The sequence below is a fragment of the Marmota monax genome, unplaced genomic scaffold (assembly GCF_021218885.2).
Source record: "Marmota monax isolate L192 unplaced genomic scaffold, Marmota_monax_Labrador192_F-V1.1 WCK01_AAM20220418_F8-fsc00012, whole genome shotgun sequence".
Lineage (NCBI taxonomy): Eukaryota > Metazoa > Chordata > Mammalia > Rodentia > Sciuridae > Marmota > Marmota monax.
In genome coordinates, this window is record NW_026695227.1 from 25,444,914 (window position 1) to 25,467,370 (window position 22,457).

The window sequence follows — 22,457 nt, forward strand, 5'->3', positions numbered from 1 at the left end:
GATTTCTCAAACTTGTCTAAGTGTGACCTGTTGGAAACAATTTTGTAGAAGAAGAGAAAAAGACCATTTGTTTCAGGAGAACCCAAACTAGAAAGAACTGGAAGTTCAGCTCAAAATGCCCACAGGCAAATTTGCCATTTAAAACCAGGAGTCACATTCCTGTGGATGAGGTCATCATAACCAAGCACTGCAATCTGAAAATGAGGCCCTGGGTCAGTTCTCAGGGCCTCTGTATGCAGGAGTGATGGTGCAGTAGAAGAGAAAGTAAGAAGAGGTGGTGAAAGGAACCACAAAGGGTTCTACAATTGCCCTTGTCTGTCACTACAGGAGGAATGTCCCTTTGAGCAGCTGCTGCATTTGTGTGTACAAATTCTGCAAGATAATGAGTGTATGAATGGCATTGATGCCGGCCCCCAAGCAGGCAGCAGCTCTACCTCTGGCAGGGCACTTAGTTCACCCTGTTTGCATAACTCTTTTGCTTTAAAAACTATCCAGAAAAGTGTCTATGCCCAGTCATTTACAAGGTTAAGTGAAGACTAAGTGAATTAATCCTTCAGTTAAAGAAACTCTGTGGGACATGCAGAATATAAGGGCAAGGGTGAGATGAATACTACTAATAATAAAAGCCAACATTTATGGACAACTTAATATGTACCAGACCAAATGCTAAAATAAAACATACATTATGTATTCCTTCTAACAACTTATGAAGCACCCACTTACTACTAATGTAAAGGGAGGATAATTTCTTTAGAATCATATTGCTATTTGGCAGAACCAGGATTCCAGAACACAAGGTTTTAATATTCCAAGAAGCAGACATGTGATAATCAACTTTTTCCAAGCAAAAGCTGGGACATGTGGTCTAAAACATATCAGTTTACATTGGGTTCAATGGGAATGAACATTTGAAATTAGGTCTGCTGAGGAAAATTCTGGCAATAGAGTCACTGCCCTTTAAATACCAGAATAAAATTATGGATTGTATTCACTTTTCTTGCCTCTTTAGCAATAAGGATATTATGCCACTTATACTTATAATGAGCAATTAGCATCATCCCAACTGACCCATTGAAAATTAAAAATAGTTTTGCTTGGAGTCCATTGAATTATGGACATAAGTGTTTCTTGATTGATTTGGTAGAGGGTACAGATACTTCCAGCTATGGTTTCCTCTTGCTTTAAAAGGGTCATTTAAACAAGACACAATTTGTTCATAATCAAAGGTTTTTCAACGATTGAAATATATATTAAGTTTGTATTTTCTCTTTCTTGCAATACAGAGTAAATTGCATAACAGATTTCTGGGACAGGTGAGGTAAACAGAAAAACATGTCTCGTTATTTCTGATGTTGAACTCTTGCATCAGATTTTATTAAGGAATTATATGAAAGCAAGACACATTTTTATGCCTATCAGCAAGGCTAACTTTGTATGTAGAAGTCAAATAAGCAAATGATTGGCTAGAGTGATTTGAAAATTTCCTACTTAGCTGAGTTTAGTGGTGTACACCCAGTGGCTTTGGGGCTGAGGCAGAAGGATTGCAAGTTCAAAGCCAGCCTCAGCAACATAGCAAGGCCTTAAGCAACTAGTGAGACCCTGTCTCAAAAAAAAAAAAAAAAGATAAGAGGGGGATGGAGATGTAGCTCAGTGGTTAAGTATCCCTGGGTTCAATACCTGGGTTCAATATATATTTTATATATATAAAATTCTACTTAATCTATTTCCATCATTGTCAGGATAACAATAGAAATAGTTTAAGTTTCCTAACCAGAAACTGTGGCCAATTTGCCGAACTTCTATATCTGAAAAAAATGGAGATGTTTGAATTGAAATATGGGTGAGAGAATGGGAGATCTGAAGCCCTATTATCTTGGTTTCTTTTTGAACTTCTATCTATGCCCTTTTAAAACTGATGAACAACAGAGAAATGGCTAATCTCTGTGAGTGAGCAATCACCACTTAAATACTAGGCTAACGGATTTTGGCCTCAAGGATAGTTTTCATAGACTAATGAATTTGATGGGAAGGAAAAAATGCTTTGTATTGAAAACCTATTATATACCTGACCAATAGGTGTTTTGTACACCTCAGGTCATTTAAAACTCATAACAGTTCTGTGTGGTAATGACTGGGATGGAACAAGACTGAAGAGTAGGGAAAGCAGTAGCCCAAAATCTGGGTAGGAGCTGTTCTTGAAAGTTCCCAAAATCCATGTTCAGATTGAACATCTCACCACTTTGGATATGGAGAAAGGCAGAGCTATCCCATTGTAATTTAGTAGTAGCAGTTGCCTAAGATTATAGCTAGAACCAGAATTCACACTAACATTCCTTATTACATGTCTCTTGACTATAAAATGCACATCTTTCCTGATGGATGGGAAGGAAGTATACAATGAGAGGTTACAATGTGGTCTCACAAAGCCACACTGAGTGGCTTCTGATTCTTTCTCTACCACTCCGGCTACTTGTGATATCTAGAATGAGCTACTTAGTCTCTGTATGCCTCTTTTCCTCAAAGGAAAACATAAAACCTCCCCTTCATGTGTAGTGGCTATCTCACAGGACTGTCAAGAGATTAAATGTTTTAATACAGGTAATGAATGTGATATACAATAAGCCTGCAATAAGTTGAGACTTTATTATTATGTGTTATTATGACACAGATCAAAGTATAAATGTTATTCCTCCACCTGATCCTGAACTAGAGATCCTGGGCAGGTCCCAAAGTAAAGGGAACAAATTTTTTGGTCTCTGGTGAAAAAGAAACTTTGATATAGAAAACAAATCTTGCCCATTTCAGTCTTTTGCTTAGAATGGTCCTGAAGAAATATATTGTCTAACCCAAGTCCAATAAAAAGAAAATAACACTGATCAAGCTTATTCTTAAAGATAATATTAAACAAAGAGTGATCTAAAGCTAGGATAACAAGTTCCATGTAATTAAGGCCAGAAATTTAATATTTTCCTGTTTTAGCTGACAAAAGTCTTCCCTTTAAATGGAGATCCAAGGAAAACACAACACACACATAACACATGTGAAACAGTTATACAGTTTAACAATTCTTTGGAAAATAATTCCAATTAAAATTATGAAGTTAGAGTAGAACCTGATAATTAATCTATGTAATGAATCTACAATTTGTTGGATTCATTACTACAATTTACTATATTTAGGTGCTGAAGATGCAATGGTAAGATTTAGTTTTTGCCTTTAAAGAATTCATAGCTTGGTGGGGAAGAAAAAGAAGTTGCAATATAGTACAAAAAGAGTTTACATAGAATATACAAAGTACTAGCTTGGGAAACAACTCTTTCTGGAAAAAAACTTGGGAAGCATCACAAAAGAGAATCTTACTAAGCTAAAAATCCCATTAAATTATTTTGAACTATGACTACAGTGTAGATATACATTGGTTATTCTTAAAATTCAGAAACATATCAATCTAATGTAAAGTATGACCATGAACTTCTACTTATCTTTTTGCAGATTTGCTACACTGCAGGATTTGGGAATGGCTCTCTCCATCCCATCTCAAAATATGCTGCCATCTCAGTTCTCCTTGCTGCTCAACCAATTTCTGAATCATCATTTTAGGAGAGGGCTACTCTCCCTTCCTAAGTTTGCTACTGTAGGCACATATGAATCACCCCAGTTCCATTTGATTATTCAAACTAATGATCACTTACACTTGCATGAACTATCATGCAATATCATCACACTAGATTGCAGCTTTTAAATATAATATAAGCACTAGTAAACTGACACAGCAGTTGTCATAAGCTATGGAAGGAAACAGAGACAAACACATATATGATGAAAAGGAGATTACATAAGGAAAAAAGGAATTCCTCAAATGTGGTCAAAGACTCTTCCTGCCCTAGGCTGCAGAGAAACATTTAAACACTACAGAAAGAGATTTTTGAGAAACTTGGGCTACAAAAAGTTTAACAATTGTGCATGTGTTTGCTCATCTATGTTTGTAAAAATGTGCGTATGCATGAGTGTGTGTTTATATGTGTGTATACACGTGAACACATGTGTACTTGTGCATGTCTCTTATGAATATATATGCTTATGTGTAGTCATGCATGTATGTATATATGTGAATATTTGTATAGGTGTGTGTGTGTGTGTGTGTGTGTGTGAGAGAGAGAGAGAGAGAGAGAGAGAGAGAGAGAGAGAGAGAGAGAAAGGGAGAGAGAGACACCAGACAAGCTGCAAAGTATGTATAAGATATAAGACTTCTCAACTCCTGTGGGCTCGCTCTCCCTACCCCCACCTTTGGCATCTCCAAGACACAGGAGCGGAAGGATGTTCTGTGACCTGAAGCTGCGTTAGAAAGTTTGCTGTTCTTTAAAGACATTCCAACTGGGAACCTCATTGGTTACCTGCAGGATGTGGATTGTACAAGTCTGCCAATTCCCTCAGGAGGAAGGGACGGCTGTTGACACCCTGGGCTGAAGCTCGGTGGCCCCTACCCCCCTTCCAGGTTCCTAAATCTTTCCCTGCCTGCGGCTGCCGCTCTGCAGAGGCGGGCCAGCCGAGGCAGGCTCTGCCGCGGCGCTCGGGGCCCACGGGTTGGATTCGGCCCGCGGCTGGGGCGGGAAGGAGGGGAGAGGGCGGGGGCGGCAGGAGGCCATGCCTCCAGCTGCGGAGGCTGCCGCACAGCTGGAGCGGCCGCGGTCACCTGCGCGGCGCCATCGCCCTTGCGCTCGCAGTGTCCAGCCCGCCACGGCGGACTTCACAGTGCGCGGTGAGAGTCAGCACCGAGGGCGCCCGGCGTAGGCGGCGGCGGGTGTGGGCCGAGCCGGTATTTATAGCTCGGTGACAGCAGCAGTGGCAGCGACGCCGCCGGTCCGTCTTGCTGCGCTTCCCAGCGAGGCCGCCGGCGCGCCGGAGGGCTGTGCTTGACCCGGTCTCCCGTGTGCAGTCGCCCGGAGCCTGCGCAGCCCCTTCGGTGAGTACGCGGCCCCGCGCCGGGCGCCTCCCCCGCCCTGGTCCCGCCGCAGCCCAGCCCTGCCGGCCCCGCTGCCCGCAGCCCCGCTGCCTCCCGCGACTGTGGAAGCGGCCGCGGAACGCCGGCCCGGACCCCGAATTCCCCCGCGCCTTCTCTCCTCCTTTCCGGAGGATGTTATCGAAAGAGGCTGGGTGAAGTGTCAAGGAGGCAGGCAAACGCACCAGCCCTTGGGTAAGGGCAGAGGAGACTTCCAGGCTCCAGGATCTTGGTGGGAACCTCAAAGTCCTGGGCTCCAGGCGGTAAAAGATGGTAGAACAGTCCTTGAACTTTCTTCGCTTCAGTGATTCCTTGGGTGGGACCTGAACACAAGCCCTATTTTTGTTAATTAAATTAACAGGTTGCAGTTCATTGGTGTCGTCCTTAAAAAAAGGGGGGGATGGGTGGGCAGAGAAATAAAAGAGAGAAGAAAAGAGGGGCGGGGGAAGAGAGAGAGACAGAGAGAGAGAGCGAGCGAGCGCGGGAGAGAGACAGGGAGCGCGGGAGAGAGAGAGACAGACAGACAGATCCATTGACTTGACTTGAGTATTTGAATGTTTGCTAACTTCATCCTGATTAAATAAAACTATTTTTTTTCTATTTCTATTTTTGAAAATGCCTTAGGCCCACAAATATGTTTGACCAACGAGGTAACATTTTGGCTGCCATTATTTATTCAACCCTCTGTGAAACAATGAAGTGTGTATGAGTGTGTGTGTGGGTGGGGGGGGGGTGAAAGTAAACATCACATGCTTACTTTAGTATTTATATGTAGATATGTCTCAGGAACCAAAAAGAAACAAAATGTTGACTAAAAGAATGGTTAAATATAAGGTCATGCATTTCTCCTCTAATTATAAGTGATATATTGGCTGACACGCAAGAAAGGACCTCTGGGATGCTTTTGGGGTTTTGTTTTGTCTTCAGAAACAACTACTTCCAATTTATTGAATATAAAAAAATAGTAGAATTCCTGTAAAATTCTATTTTTGTTATAAAGTATTGACTTAAAAAAAAGTCCTAGCTATACTTTCTTTTACTCCACCAGACTTTGGAGTTTAAAAGCAATTAGGGGTTTTGACATTTTAACTCAGATAGTTATCCCTCTCCTCCCACCTTTCATTAAATCCATGTGATCAGAAACCCACCAGTACTTGTCAGCTGGGCAGTTTGGCCCATGCCTGTAATCCCAGATACCTTGGAGGCTGAGGCATCAGGATTGCAATTTTAAGGCCAGCCTGGGCAATTTAGCAAGACCCTGTCTCAAAATAAAGAGGCCTGGGGACATAGCTCAGTGGTAAAGTGGTTGCTCAGCATGTGTGAGGCTCAGAGTTCAATCCCCAGGATCAAAAAACAAAGAAAAGAAGCCAGTACTTGTCAGTCTTATTTAATTTGCTTGCTTAAGCTTCAGTCATTTAAAAAATAAGTTCAGACATGTGACTTTTATTTAATATATTAAAGAATACTTAATGAATATTAGCTTTGGCATTATTGATAGAGTGTGACCATGGCAATTCATTCTTTATCAGAAGCGGATGCCACTGAAAAGGACATTCACATTTTTAAAGAATTTATTGGTTACTGTTTGATTCTTTTTTTTTGCTTTATAACACAATGGGACTTTAAAATCTTTTGCCATTACAACAGAGTTGTCATCGTCTAAAGGACTCAGACCTACTTCATTTTCAGATTCTGTTTTAAAAACTTTCATTGATTGTTGTCCCAAGGACTGCAGGATAAAAAGGGAAGGAAACCACTAAAAGGTAGAAACAATATGAAGAGAAAGTCTAGGAAGTGATTTATGGTTGGGATCCTCTAAATTAGCTAGGGCATCACAAATGCCGTCCTGGTATCTATGCAGAACCACTTATGGCGGTTTCATTGATTGACTTAAAAGGTTGCTTTTTATTTAAAAGGCTGTGTGGTCTTTTGTATTGGACCTAAAGTAAGAGTTTCAGCTTTACATTTACATTGTTATTATTGCTATTTGTATTTCTTAAACCTGTATTAAGCACTTGCATTATGTAAAATGCTCTGTATCATTTCCCCTTGCCTGTCTTCTATAATCATCTAGGATTATATACTATGATCTGTCCTTACCTCAGAGCTGGTATATTCAACATATATGCATTTGGTTTATTTATTTTTCTATCATTTCTCCTTTTACAGACTTGGATGTCCCATTATTCAGAGTCTACTGTCTCTGGAATGGATTCTTCAGTGTTTTTTTTCCTCACCCAAGGCTGGACTGTTATCATCTATCTGCATGTCTATTTATTCATTTATACATTCATTAGCAAATATTTATTGAATGCCCACTAGGTGCAAGTCATCACCTAGTACTTGCTCTTCCTTCCCATTGAAACTTTATTCTGTATTTTATACTTCATAGTCAAGGCAATATGACAATAATTAAAAGTATTAAGTTTAGTGTTATATAGACGTAGTTGTACCTATTTCTGCCAGTTGGTAGCTGTATGACCTTGGGAACATTACAACTTCTCTGAATCTCTTTTTCTTCACTGGCCAATACAAATAGTTGCTGTAAGGGCTAATTGAGATAATATGTGAAATGTGCATTCCAACAGCACAACACATAAAAAACATTCAAAACTGTTAGTATGAGTATGATTCCTACATCTACTGAACCTCTGTCCATCTCAGGAAATGGCAGTTCTATTCTGGATTTTGTCTAGGTCATGTCCACATCCAATCCATGAATAACTCTTCTTTTGTGTGTGTGTGAGGTGGTACTGGGGATTGAACTTAGGGGTGATTTACCAGTGAGCTACATCGCTGGATTTTTTAATTGTTTATTTTGAGACCGGGTCTCCCTAAGTTGCTCAATGTCTTATTAAATTGCTGAGGCTGGCCTCAAACTTTTCATCCTCCAGACTTAACCTCCTGAGTCATTGGGATTACAGTCATGAGCCACCATACTTGGCTCCCTTAATAACTCTTATTGGCTCTTCCTTTTGAATGTGTCCAGAAGCTGAGCTGTTTAAATTCTTCCTCTATACCTGTGTGGTTCAAGGTACCTGGCAATAGCTTCCTCAATAACTTCCCCACTTCTGTTCCTTGCCTCCTACAAAGTATTTTGAACCAGCAGACAAAGTGGCCCTTTTTGATATGAAAGTCCGATTCTATCACCATTTCTCTCTGGGTGAAAGCTCACATCCATAGGATGGCCTCAAGGCCTGATCATGATGAAATACTTCCTCCTAGACTGCATCTCTTCTGTATTCTCCAGTACCACATTCTGTCCAGTCATTTTAGCCTTCGTATACTACCTTAAATGCACCATGCATGCCCTGGCAACAGGCCTTTCCAACTTCTGTCCCTCTATCTGGATTGCTCTTCTTCCATAGATATTTCCTTGCCTCTGGTCCTTCTTTCATGTGTGTCTTCTACTATCAGCTTACAGTGAGACTTTTAACTTCCCTCACTCTTGACTCCCTATTAACTTTTCCTTGCTTTAATTTTCTCTCTCAACTTTCTGAAATACTGTGTATTTAATTTTTATCTTTTGTTTTTTTCCCCCACAAAATAACTATCAGATGCATGGAAACAGGGATTCTATTAATAACATTATGATCCAGAATCTACTGTCTCTGGAATGAAATCCTCAGTATTTTTTTTCTTATCTCAACCTGGTCTGTTGTCTGTTTTCAACAACACATCTATTGATTCATGAATTTATCCATCAGCAAATATTTGTTGGCTGTCTTCTAGGTATAAGTAACCTCAACACATAGGCTACTGCCTAGCACAAAATAGATAATTGGTAAATATTGAACAAGTGAATTAATGAGTGTTATTATGGAATAAAATTTGACTTCATCACTTTTTATGTATGATCATTTCACTATTTTGCTTTGAAATGTTTTATGATTTCCTAATCTCTTCTTAGTACAGACCAACACTTTTTAAATAATATTCTTTGAATTGGCCCCAAATCATTCTTAATTCTCACAAGACACTTCCAAACACCTTATGTTCCAGCCACACAGAACTACTGATATGTCTCTGCATTGGTCCCAGGTGATTTCCCCTGTGCCTTTAATCAAAACATTCTCCTATTTGAGAGTCTTACATCTCTCCTTTTTATTTTATTTTTTTTTGTTCCTTTGCATTTCTCTGAAATATTGGTTTGTACTAAAATTTCTGACTTTACAAATATGCAGTATAAATCTTGTTCCCCCAGAGTTAGAAACCACGAAAGGCCTATGAGTTTTCAGTTTTAGCCTATTCTTACCAAATATCATTATTGTTGCTATTATATGAAAAAGCAGAGGATTCTAAAATAGTGGCATCTACCTAACAATGTCATTACTTATGAGAAGGAATTAAGTTTGTGTGAATTAGTCTTGTTTTGAGATGCAGAATGCACACCAGTGATGTTCAGCAAAAGGACAATCAGATCAACTCAATTACTTATACTGATGCTCAAAGAAGAAAGAATTCAAGTACTCCTATAGTTATATGATTCCCATTTTTTTCTGATTATGCTACCAAGGTCAATTTGAATGGTAATAATAGATCCATTCGTCCTGGAAGCACTGTGAATATTTTACATCGGATGGTTTTATTATCAGAAACTTTCTAACCAACATGTAAACAGCAAGACATTGGAATTTATGTTGTTGTACAGGAAAGGCATAGTATAGAGTGTTGAGGCCAGGTAGCTTTAACTTGAATCTTTGTTCTGATATAGACAAGTTTTATTCCTTCATACAACCTACTAAATTTGTGGGTTGTGGTGGTGCATACCACTCAGGAGGCTGAGGCAGGATCACAAGTTCGAGGCTAGCCTTGGCAACTTAGTGAGACCCTGTCTCAAAATAAAAAATTAAAAGGGCTGGGAGTGTAGCTCAGTCATAGAGTACCCCTGGATTCAATTCCCAATGCCACACAAACAAACAAACATAAGCAAAACAACAATAACAGCAACACTGTTAAACTGTTCCTCTCAGTTGCAACATTTGAGAAATGGGGAAAGTAAGAGCATTTTCCTCACTAGGCTGCTATTAAACTTAAAAGAGATGCTTATAAAGCTCATGAGTATATTATTTGGCAAACAGCAAGTCCTCAGTTAGTGTTATCCCTAAGTGATGATGATGATGATGATGATGATGATGATGATGATGATATGTGGAGCCTGGCGCTAAAATGAAATGGGGTTGGTTGTGTGTGGGTAAATCAGTAATGTTGCTGGCCAAGTCATTACTGCAGTCTTTGAATCTGGCTGCTTTTCTCTTTTCTAGTGGAAGTTGAATGTAAGGTTGCTCTGCCTTTTTCTCATTTCACCTAAACAATGAAGGGGTTTCTCTTTCTGAGTGTTACCACTCAGATCATTCATATGTGTCTATGGATTGCCCACTGTGAGCTCAGCATCATGCTATTCCCAAGAAGTAAACAGCCTCTTATGACCTCTCTAAGGAGTTTATAATAAAATAAAATGATGAAAGGATCAATATCAGGGTCCTGTTTCATTCTGCTAGTATTTAAAAGTAGAAATGAAGTATGAACTTTAAGCATGATGAAAAATGTCTTACTGAAAGAAGCACTTCCAGCTATATGGTATATTAGATAGATTAAGGACTAGGTGTCAATGTGGATTCAAATTCTGTCTCTTCCACTTGCTGAGTATGTGAACTAAATGGACAATTACTTTGAGCCTTCATTTTTTCTTAACTGTAAGAGTGACAGTAGCATTCATAGCATTACTGTGGGAATTAAATGAGATTAGATACTAGTACAGGATTGTTGCTCAGTACTATAGTTCTCTCTCCTGAAATAGCATAAATTTAGGAGAGGAACAGCTGTCTCCAAATTTTTTTGCATGTTCTAATTTAACTTGGGCATGTGGAAATTATATAGCCCACAGGCAAGATTCTGAAGTTAAAAATAGCAACAAAATAAGTATATGCTAGTCCTCCACAAAGTATTTTTAAAAAAGAATCAAGGTCATGTAAATTCAGTGGTCTAAATCCTGCTGTCTTGATTATGTGTGTGCAAGGAAGGAGAGGAGGTGGTGGTGGCTCTCACTAGAATCCCTCACTGCTAATGGGTGCCTCATAGGAAGTAACTCATTTTAGTAACTATCTAAGGGATATCTTTGTGCAGTTCTGATGGTCATGTAGTACAAGTCCTTCCTCAAATGTCATTGGTCCTTGAGATGGTTTTTGTGAATTTCTTTTTGGTGGTGGTTTTTGGATACTTCCAAAGGTGTTGTGTGAAATTGAAAACTGACTCATTTCTGCATTTGTACACACTAAATATCATGAAAATGCACAATGCTCATTTTTGTACTTTACTACGTGTTCTGGTCTCTGGTGTGAGAACCATACACACAGGTCCTTGCTGCTATTGTGGGTGATAGTCTTGTGGAAAGGAAGAAAGGAAAGAAAGAAGGAAGGAGGAGAGAGGGAGGGAGGGAGGGAAGAAGGAAGAAAGGAAAGAGGGAAGAACAATTAAAGAATCTTGAGAAAGCCACCATACCTAAGTGATCTGAGCTGGGAACAGATATTTCAGAGTGTTCACAAAGATCATAAGGGACTTGAAATTGCTTAGAAGGCTTATGAGTCCAAGATTGTAGTGATTATGGGTTTGGCTGAATTTTATTGCCAATTCTTTTGCATGTTTACATTGATTTTCTAAAATATCTGCAATGTGCCTTCATTAACTTAGATTGTGAGTTTAATTGACATTCATCAGCCCAGAGTATTGGATTGAGATTTGGGACCCTTGGAAACTATTCTCAGATCTTTCGATGATTTAGAAGCACTTCAGGCTTGTGGTGTAATCTTTGGACTTTTTACCAGTTGTAAAATGATGTTTGTCAATGGATTCCCCTCCCCCCCCCAAGTGTCCAGGATCAGTGAAGGATTCTTTTACTTACATAATCTTCCCTGTCCTATATAAGTATATAATTGTTTCTAAAGAAGAATGTACCTCCAAAAGGCATTCTTGGGATTGGGCTCTGGATCTTTCCTTTAAGAAGGAAAAGTGCTACAAAGGTTGGCAATGGTGCCTTGGGGTCATACTTCAGAGGCTCAGATCAGCTCTCTTTTGCTGAGTGACTTAGGGAAAGTGGCATAACCTATGTGAGCCTTAATTCCCTCCCTGTAAAATAAAGGGATGGGAATGATAATAGTATTTCAGGGACTTATTATGACAAAAATGCTGTAATGTTGCAAGCAGACATCCACCAGAGAGCCTGTCATGTTAGGGACTATAGACTTTGCAAGGGTCCTTCTTCTCTCTCCTTCCTCTCTGAAGTATAAATAAATTGAGAAAGAAGAAAAAGTAAATTGGTTGATGGAAGTCAAATTGCTGCCTTTATTACTTTTGTTTTCAAGATTTAAAGAGTTTTATTGCTGAAAAAAGCAGATGTTACTTAGTATGAAAGCTAAATGAGTTCACCAAAATGAACTCTAGAATTGGATATCTACTCACAAGCCCTGGTAGGCCTAGACAAACCTCCCCATGTAGGAGTTACAGTTTTTGTGCTTTCTGGGAAGGCTTGTTCCTGAAGAGGAAAGAGGGCAGAGCACAGTGAGACTTTGAAGGTGGGGCCTGGACATTCACACTTTGAGATGGCAGTGCTTCCAGAGTAAATTTGCAGACCCGTTGCTGTAGGCACATTATGAGTTTTTGCAAGATCTCTGTGCCTTTGGGTATTACAAAAGGTTACACACATGTGTGCATCTATCCATGTATAGAAAGAAATTGGAAAGTTTATTTACCAAATTTATTAAGTGATGACTTTGAGGAGAGGGATTTAGGCAGAGGAGAATGTTTATTGGGTGTTTTATTGTTGTTAATATGTGTTCACTTTACTTTTATATTATTTCATTCTTTAGATGGCTATGGTTGTAAGGTGAAATAGTCTAAAAGAAAAAAAAAATGGTGGCTTTGGTCTTATTCCCTGTGCTTCTTCCTTCCTTTGTCATCTCGGTCATCATCCCAGTTTTGGATTGTGTCCTGCCCTCTCATGTGTCCTGTCCTCTCATTTATTCCTTTTTTTTTGGCACCAGGGATATTGAACCCAAGGGTGCTTAATTAACCACTGAGCCACATTCCCACCCTGTTTATTTTATTTTATTTTTTTATGTTTTATTTTGAGATAGGGCCTAGCTAAATTGCTGAGGCTGACCTTTAATTTACAGTCCTCCTGCTTCAGCTTCCCAAGCTGCTGTGATTAAAGGGAAATACCACCACACCTGGCTCCCCCTACTCTTTATTCCCCCTCTTTACCAAGTTCCCAACTAGTAAGAGGTATGATTAGATAGTAGAGAGGGGGACAATATTAACTTTCCTCAACCTCAGACTTGTCTTGGTGCCACAGTAGGAACAGGCATCAATCATCTCATTCAGGTACCTCTTTGCTGAGCTGTTGTAAATCTGACAAAATAACAGGAAGAGAATGCTGCTTGTTTCCCACTCTAACTCTGTGCCTCTCTTCTCACACAGGTAAACTGCGGCATTGAAGTTTTGAAGGATGGGTAAAGACTTCCGCTATTATTTTCAGCATCCCTGGTCTCGCATGATCGTGGCTTATTTGGTGATCTTCTTTAATTTCTTAATCTTTGCGGAGGACCCAGTTTCTCACAGCCAAACAGAAGCCAATGTTATTGTTGTTGGAAACTGTTTTTCATTTGTAACAAATAAATACCCTAGAGGAGTTGGCTGGAGGATTTTGAAGGTGCTTCTATGGCTACTTGCCATTCTCATAGGACTAATAGCTGGCAAATTTCTCTTCCATCAGCGTTTGTTTGGTAAGTAGCATAACCCATGAAATGTAATGTTGCTAATTATTTAATTTCTGTTCTCTAAGATAGAGCTCCTATATCACTAAATGCCAATTTAGATGCATTTTATTTTGTCCTCCAGCCTTAATTTGTAATGCATTGTTGTAACTAGATTCTTCAACTGTTTTCTCTTTAATAGTGTACTTTTTCACTGCCTAAGGAGTTAAATTAGCATGAAGTAAAATTAGTACCAAACTTCATTATAAATGGCTTTGGAGATAAATAAATGTGTGTATAATCTTATCTAGGGAAGACATGGAAATACTCCTTTCTCATAAGTAGTACCTAAGCGAGGTACAGTAAAGAGGTTGTAAATTTTAAAAAGAATGGCTCCTTATCACACTATATTTTCATTAAAGTAAGCTAACCATTGCCATTTAATGTTCATTCAGGGAATGAGAACCAGAACACTAACTTTTAATCCTCATTTTTAAAAAAGTTGGGTTTAAGATGTTTATTTTGTACCTATTCATCCACAGAGCAGTTCATTAGTAAGGAATCTCTTAGTAGTATACAATGCAAAAAGAGACTGAATTAGTTTAAAAGGTAACTTATGATGGGGATATTGGGATATTTCACAGAGACTAAGGATAGAGATCATTTTGGACTTTGGGATGGAATTGGGACCTTGAATTCTATCAGGATGCTCTTTGTCTCAACTTCTGTATCACATCTGCTTCATTCTCCTTTCACCCTGAAGATCTGTTTACATCCACCCAGAGAAGCTGGCTTGACTCTCCTGGTCCCAAGTTTAAACTCTCAGGAAAGGGACTGGAGCTGACATAGTTTGTGGTGGCTTTCACACTAGCCTAATCAATTTGACCAAGAGGTGGGTGATATTTATTCAGCAGATATTCATTCATCACTTATTACATGTCAGACCCTCTTCTAGAGAGGGAACCAAACAGACAAGGTTTCTGTCCTCATAAAAACTTACCTCCTACAGAAGAGAGATTAAACACATGTATGTCTAACATATAAAGAGGAGATACATGCCATGGCGGTAAAAGAAACTAGTTTTAAATGGTATAGCTGGATAAATTAAGAAGAGAATTTAATGAGAGAACTTTGCATTTGGAAATTATAAGATCACAGGCAACAAAATATTTGTAGTCTAGAAGTTGAGTTAGAAACAAATGGCAATGTTCTAAGGAATAAGCAAGAAAATATTCACATATATACATATAAATACAATACATATACTGTATAATCTCAATCTCTATTTCTCAAACTGTTGCCATCTGCTTCTATTACATATATATATATATATATGTAATGTACATATTCTATATTTATTGTCTATGTGCATGTGTATGTACATAGTTTCAAGAAATTTCTGAGAGAATGGAAGAAAGAAATGGGGAAGTAGCTTAAAATGGAAGACAGAGCGAGGGCAGGTTTTTGAGTTGGTCTATTGTTGTTGGTGGTTTTACTTAAGGGACAAGATTAATTGACCTGTCTACAGTTGCACAGGAATGAATTAGATTGAAGTGAAAATATAGAAGAAAGTATCTCTGAAGGTCTTTGGGACTTAGTATACAGGTTTAAATGGTGGCCTTAAGACAGGTCTCAAGTCCTAATGCCTACAAGGAACTAAATCATGCCAATAATCATGTGAAATGAGCTTGGAAGCTGATCTTTCCCTAGTTGTGCCTTCACATAAGACTGGAATTCCAGCCAACAGCTTGACTGCAACCTCATGGAAGACTTATAGCCAGAGGCTCTGAATTTTTGTGTAATTTGTTAGAAATCAACAAATGAAACAATATTTTGTTGTAGTTAAGGAAAAAGACAGGAGGAGAGACCCTGGCTCCTGATATTGGGCATGAGTAAGATAAAGGATAGCACTCTGATAGATAAGTTTCAGGTGGAGGAGCAGGGAGGGGAGTGTTGCTTTACCTGATAGGCTTCATTTTACTATGAAGAAGAGCTGAAGACAAACATGGAAGGGTTTGATGATACAGGGGCTAAACAAAGTGGTCAAGGGTTGGAACAGTGATCCTGGGGAGTATAGAAGTGAATAGACTATACACAAATGAAAGGATTGCTTACTGTCACTAAGAGCCAGTGAAGTTAGCCACCATAAACTTGAATGATATTAATCTGAAAGTTGAGCAGTTTTCTCTTTGAGAGCTCAGTCACCTGGAACACAATTTGAGTGTGAATCATCTGCGTGGGACTGCTCAGGCTTGCCCTATTGCAAACCAAAGATGGAAGATCATTGAAGAGATTTTGCAATAGAGTTACTAATTTAATCAACAGGGGGTTCTGAATGGACATGAAAAGGAGATGAAGGGAGATAATGGTCTGGAAGAAGTGGGCAAGGGCCTGGAGATTTGGTGGAAACTGAACAGGTGAAATGGGAGTAAGAAAAGGCACGGGAATGATGGGTGTGGTTGAACGACATGCTGTAACAGATGTAAAGTCATCCTGTAGTGGTGATTTCCATCTAGGGTGTGGACTTTTGAGTATGTGGCCAAAGTGGAGTTCAGAGACAGAGCATTGACACAGAGGGTGTGTAAGAACAGAGTGTTGGTTGTGTCATCTATCAAATACTGAATGAACATGATGTTGTCCATGATAATCATGGATAGACAAGGTTAATGATGGGTGGTAAGTGGGAGAGGGTCCTCTCAAAAAATGGGTAGAGAGTGTTAGGTACCAAAACAGTAAGCATCCACTACAATTAGTTGCTCAATGGGTTTGTAAACCACTTGGGGAATTTTTTTTTCAATGTAGCAAGCTATGACAAACTTAGACCAGACTATTCATTTTGGAGAAGTTGTTTTCCTTTATTAAAGATTGATTGAGAATCATATGGTTAAGGTGCAGGTGTTAAGGTGCAGGTCTTTTTATTCCTTACTAAAAAAAAAACCTGTGAAATTATATGGGGTCCTAGAGAAGAAATGATAACTTGTAAATCTTGGCAGGTAAGGATAGTGGACTTTCGATTCAATTTCCTGATGAACTCAAAGCTTATCTCCCCTTTCTGTTTTGCTTTATCTCTCTACATGGCCATTGTTTTATGAACTATGTTTCCTTGGTTCATGAACTCTAAATCATTTCCTCCTTATAATTTTCTCCTCCTCCAGTTCATATAGATCTAACAATAATTTTTCTATGTTGCTAAATGGCTCTTACCACCCACAGAATAAAATCTAAACTCCTTTTATTGATTTCCAAAACTGCTTATGACCTACTCCTGCCTGACTGCAAACTTTATCTCTTGGCATTCCATGCTGTACAGAATTATTTTTGGTTCTCAATCCTGCCATGTCGCCTTATGTCTCTGTGCCTTTTGCACTTGTACTCTGCATTGCCCATCATTCTCATTCCCCTACTGTCAACCTGGCTCACTTCTCTTTTTTCCTTCAAGTCCCAGTAAGCATTCCTTCCTCTGTGAGGCCTTCTTTGACTCCTTCCTGTTACATGTAAGGTGTCATCTTTTCAGCTCCCATTTGTGACCACAAGAACCAAAAGAGTACAACAGGGTGCTCTGGAACTGACAGCCTGAAGCATAATGGGAAGGAATCCAAAATTTAATGCAAACACAAATGTTCTTATTGGCTTTGTGTGTGATAAATGTTTCCATCCTTATTCTCAAATAACTAGCATTTATACATAATTCATCTTAAAAGGCTATATTTAAGCCTTTAACAATTTGTGGGTACAGCTTATGTTACATGGTGGTGATGAGGGTAATGATGATGGTGTCTTATGTTGGGAGGGGGACTGATAATTACAAGCATACAAATTTTATTACAGAAATATTGAGATGGTTTACAAATGATCAGAATAATTTTGTGGCATCAACTAAACAGTATTACTTTTTGGGGTTCTTTACTAAAACACCACACATAAATATTAAATAGAATGTTATTACTCCTTTCATTTCATTAGCTGGTAAGTATTCTCTCTTTTATTTTTATTTTTGGATGGGGGATTGAACCCAGGAGTGATTTACCACTGAGCTACATCCCCAGTACTTTTTAATTTTTTAATATATATTTTTAGTTGTAGGTGAACACAATTTCTTTATTTTATTTTTATGTGGTGCTAAAGATCGAACCCAGTGCCTCACAAGTGCTAAGCGAGTACTCTACCTATGAGCCCCAGCCCCAGCCCCTTATTTTTTATTTTTGAGACATGATCTTGCCAAATTGCTGAGGGTCTCACTAAGTTGTAGAGGGTGGCTTGCAATCGTCCTGCCTCAGCCTCCTGAGCCTCTGGGATTACAGGTGTGCACAGAGCCTATTCATTTAAATTTCATGATAGTAAATCTCATCTTTGAAAACATCAAAATGACAACACAACATTGTCAATTTAAGGCACAGTGATGAGGGAGAGAATGATTCTGTGAACACATAATAGAATCCAATTCATTGGTTATCAATTTTATTTTTCTATCAGACATAAATATTATAATTTTATAGTGATTTGGATATAAACATTGGGAGCAAAATGTAATCAGAAATTGATACATTCAAAATAATGTCTTTTATTAAAACTAAGTCTTATTAAGGTATTAGATTAAGATTTATGAAAATTAGATTTCACTGGAATGTCAGTTTATACTCTTCCAGTGCTTCTCTTTCCTGTTTGCTTGGATGACTCTAGCTTTGATGGGGGGAGGGGCAGGATATTTTAGAGATATTTATGAATAAAGAAATCCAAAGTATTATGCTGGTGAGAAGACATATACAAAGAGGAATTTAATTTTTTGAGCTTATTAAAGAATAATATTTATTTCAAAAATGAATTGAAATTATTTACAATTATATATATATATATATATATATATATATATTAATACCATAGGGATAGCAAATTAAGACCACTAAAAACAGGGAAAATCCAATATGTTTTGATTTCATGAATTTTGTTACCTTTCTCAGTTTGAGCTTCCTTGGAACCTGGGAAAAAGGAAGATGTGATATATTATATGCCTCTGGTTATTGTCAATGACAAGAACTTCAAATTCCACAGGGGGGATTTTTCTTTATCTTAAATTTTAGAATATCCTTGCTCTAAATTTTAGCAAAGTTTTTTTTTCTGCTTTGTACAGGAAATACTGAATGGTGAATTGACAAATGCAGAAATATTTTCATGTTTTTGAGTCTTAAACTTTCATTAATAGATAGAATGTAGTATTTCAGCATAAAATCAATTTTATGATACTTTAAATTCCATGGAAACAATTCTATGAAGGGAAAAACAGGGTCCAAGTAATGCCTTCTGATTGAATAACTTTATCCAAGGATAGATCTTAGAACATCAAGATTGCAACAAATATATGTCTCAAATAAACCGCGTCTCTTCTGCTGTTTATCTTCCCTCCTTTCTTTCTTTCTTTCTTTCTTTCTTTCTTTCTTTCTTTCTTTCTTTCTTTCTTTCAACTTTTAATTTATTCTTTAGTTTTCAGTGGACACAACATCTTTGTTTGTATGTGGTGCTGAGGATCGAACCTTGGCCCCATGCATGCCAGGCGAGCACACTACCGCTTGAGCCACATCCCCAGCCCCTATTTATTTTTTTTTTTTTAGAGACAGAGAGAGAGAGAGAGAGAGAGAGAGAGAGAGAGAGAGAGAATATATTTTTTTTTAATATTTATTTTTTATTTTTCGGTGGACACAACATCTTTGTTTGTATGTGGTGCTGAGGATCTAACCCGGGCTGCACGCATGCCAGGCGAGCACACTACAGCTTGAGCCACATCCCTAGCCCCCTCCTTTATTTTTATCTTCCAACATGTGCCAAGAACCTCTATTAGTTGCAGTCTTGTTATAACACCGCTCTTTTTTTCTGTGTCCATCTTACTTCATTTATTTATCAAAAAATTGTTCCAAACAAAAATTTCCAGAAGAAAGTAGAAACGATAAGGAAAGTATTAATGAACCAAAACAAAAACTTTTTGTGAGAAGAGAGAACCTATGGGGTTTCTTTCATTTGTTTTATAAAGTATAAATATATTTCATCAGGTGAACTGTAGCATGAGAAGCTAACACTGCTCTTTTAACACATGGTCAGATGAATTCCACATGAAGGAGCTGTCAGACTCTTTAAACAAGAAAGACAGTGCTACTTATTCATTGAAGGCAGGACCCAGCTGAAACTGGAGTGGATGGAAGGCAGGCACTCAGAATGAGTTGAAATGTGTAGCATCTAAAATGATTTTAAGCCTATTCATATTTTCCCAAAAAACATGTATAATTGTTTCATTAATGTCTGATTTCCCAGCTGTAAGTCATATGAGTGCAGACATTTAATTCTGAGTCTCTAAAGCATACGAGTATTTATTAAATTTGAATTAAAACATAAATGAATATGATCTTCATCTTTTACATGTTAACTTTGCCAATGTTGCCTTTTTATTCTAAGCTATAGAAGGGTACTCATCTGATCATTCATAAAATATAAAATAAGGTATTTAAAATATGGCTAAAGAGACAAGGTATATATACATGAAAAATTAAATACTCTGATAATACAAGTAAGTGCATATCAAAATCAGATGAATAGTACAGACTATGAGTGCTGTGGGAATTCGAGAGGGGAGAGCATAGTGGGCCAGCAAGGTGAAAGAAAGCTTTGCTGCCAAGCTGCCAATTTTGCAGATCTCAACTGAGGCTACAGTGTGAGTGGGATTAGAATAGAAATGATGTGAAAGTGAGCAGAAGAGATGAGGACAACTGTTGTGTTTTCTTTCTTTTTTTCTTTTTTAATGTATAAGGGAAAAGAAACCTGAGGGCTTATTTTAACTGAAGGAATTTGTGTTAGGAAAGAGCAGGAAAGGCAGGGAAAGGGAGGTTGGGTCTCTTAACTTTGGACTTTATATCCTCCATGGTGGTCTTTGAATTCAGGATAGTATTTGAACAAGGTATGAGATGATGCCATTATTAATCTTGAAGCAGAATCCAAGGGGAATGAGAAAGGGAGAGATTGAAGAGTAACTAGGAGTCAGAAAGGCATTTTAGGAGATATGGGCAGCAATTCAGGGTTGAGACTGCTCTGGCCTGGCTGCGTTAGGGATGGAACAATGGAAAGTCAAGCAGGATGGAAGTAAATGAGACAGTGAATCTTCCGCAACTAATGGATGTGAGGAGGTAAAGGTGATATTAAAGGTAACTAAGAGGATTGGGCTGGGTGACTGACAGAGTAATTGAGAGAGAAGGAGAGGAATAAAGGGAGAGAAAGTCATTAGGAGAAACTGGTTAGAGAAGAAGGTACTGAGCACGTAGGTAATGACTGCTATACTTTGAATAGTGGTCAGAACAGTATGCAGTGCTTCTTTGCCAAGCTTAAACCAGAATTGCTTTTTAAAACTCAATCCTGAGGCCAGCCAGGTGCGGTGGTGCATACTGAATGGCTCAGGAGGCTGAGTCAGGAGGATCACGAGTTCAAAGCCAGCCTCAGCAACTGCTAGGCACTTAGCAATTCAGCAAGACCCTGTCTCTAAATAAAATGCAAAATAGGGCTGGGGATGTGGCTCAGTGGTTGAGTTCCTCTGAGTTCAATCCCTGGTATCAATCATCATCATCATCATCATCATCATCACCATCACCATCATCATCATCATCATCATCATCCCTAGGTCAGATTTTTCAGAATTTTGTGTATGTGCCTATATTTAGTAGGCCACCTGCTAAATACTTTGTTGTCAAACACACTAATAGTTCTGTAGCTTTGTATCTATTTCTGTAGATATTCACATGAAGACTACAAACAGCGCTCAAATAAGTCCACATTAGGTTTTACTACAAAAGATTCAGATTTATTCCATGCACAATGGTTCATGACTATAATCCCAGTGACTTGGGAAGCTCGGGCAAGAAGATTTCAAATTTGAGGCCAACCTCTTCAGCATAACTTCGTGAGACCTTGTCTCAAAAAAAAAAATAAATAAATAAATAAATAAATAATCTGGGGGTGTAGCTCAGCAGTAAGGTGACCCTGGGTTAAATCTCAAGTACCACCAACAAAATTATCTACAAAGATCAGAATCTTTTGGATTTCATACATGTGTTTGTTTTCCCCCAAGGTCTTCAGCTACATAAAAATTATTATTGATTTCATAAGGACAGAAGAAAGATCAGTGGAGTAGAAGGAGATTGAGGGAGAGAGAGGAGAGCTGGGAAAGTGGAGGAAATGTGGAATTAATTTGACAAAATTATGCTTTGTGTATGTATAAATATAATATAGTGAATTCCACCTTTGTATGTGTATATATATATATATATATATAGAGAGAGAGAGAGAGAGAGAGCACAGATTAAAAAAAATAAGGAAGACCATTAGACTAGAGGAAGGAGATCAGGGGTGGAGAGAAGGAGAGGGAAAGAGGAGGCACTGAGGACTGAAATGGGGCAAATTTAATAATCATGCATGTATGATTATGCCAAAATGAACCCATCTATTATGCATAACTATAATGTGGTAATAAGCATTTAAAAATCATTCTTCTTCAAAAAGCTGTGATTTTATTTTATTTTGGTATTCAGGCTTGAATCCAGGAGCACTTAACCATTTAGCCACATCCTTAGCCATTTTTTAAAAAAATTTATTTAGAGACAGGATCTTGCTGAGTTGCTTATGGCCTCGCTAAATTGCTGAGGCTGGCTTTGAACTCATGACACTCCTGTGCCTGG

The 22,457-nt window shown here is 38.4% G+C and overlaps 1 protein-coding gene across 4 annotated transcripts in view; it reads left to right on the forward strand.

The window, feature by feature from the left end:
• The first annotated feature begins 4,624 nt into the window (after positions 1-4,624).
• Tmem117 (transmembrane protein 117) overlaps positions 4,625-22,457 on the forward strand; it is a 469,276-nt gene continuing 451,443 nt past the window's right edge. Inside the window, exons 1-2 of one of the 4 annotated variants that reach the window (XM_046436360.2) lie at positions 4,625-4,963; positions 13,475-13,779. In XM_046436360.2, coding sequence (XP_046292316.1) covers positions 13,503-13,779 — 277 coding nt within the window. In that variant the 5' untranslated portion in view covers positions 4,625-4,963; positions 13,475-13,502. Of the gene's footprint in view, positions 4,964-5,062; positions 5,195-13,474; positions 13,780-22,457 lie in introns of those variants that run through there. The other 3 variants (XM_046436357.2, XM_046436358.2, XM_046436359.2) reach the window with 3 other exon arrangements.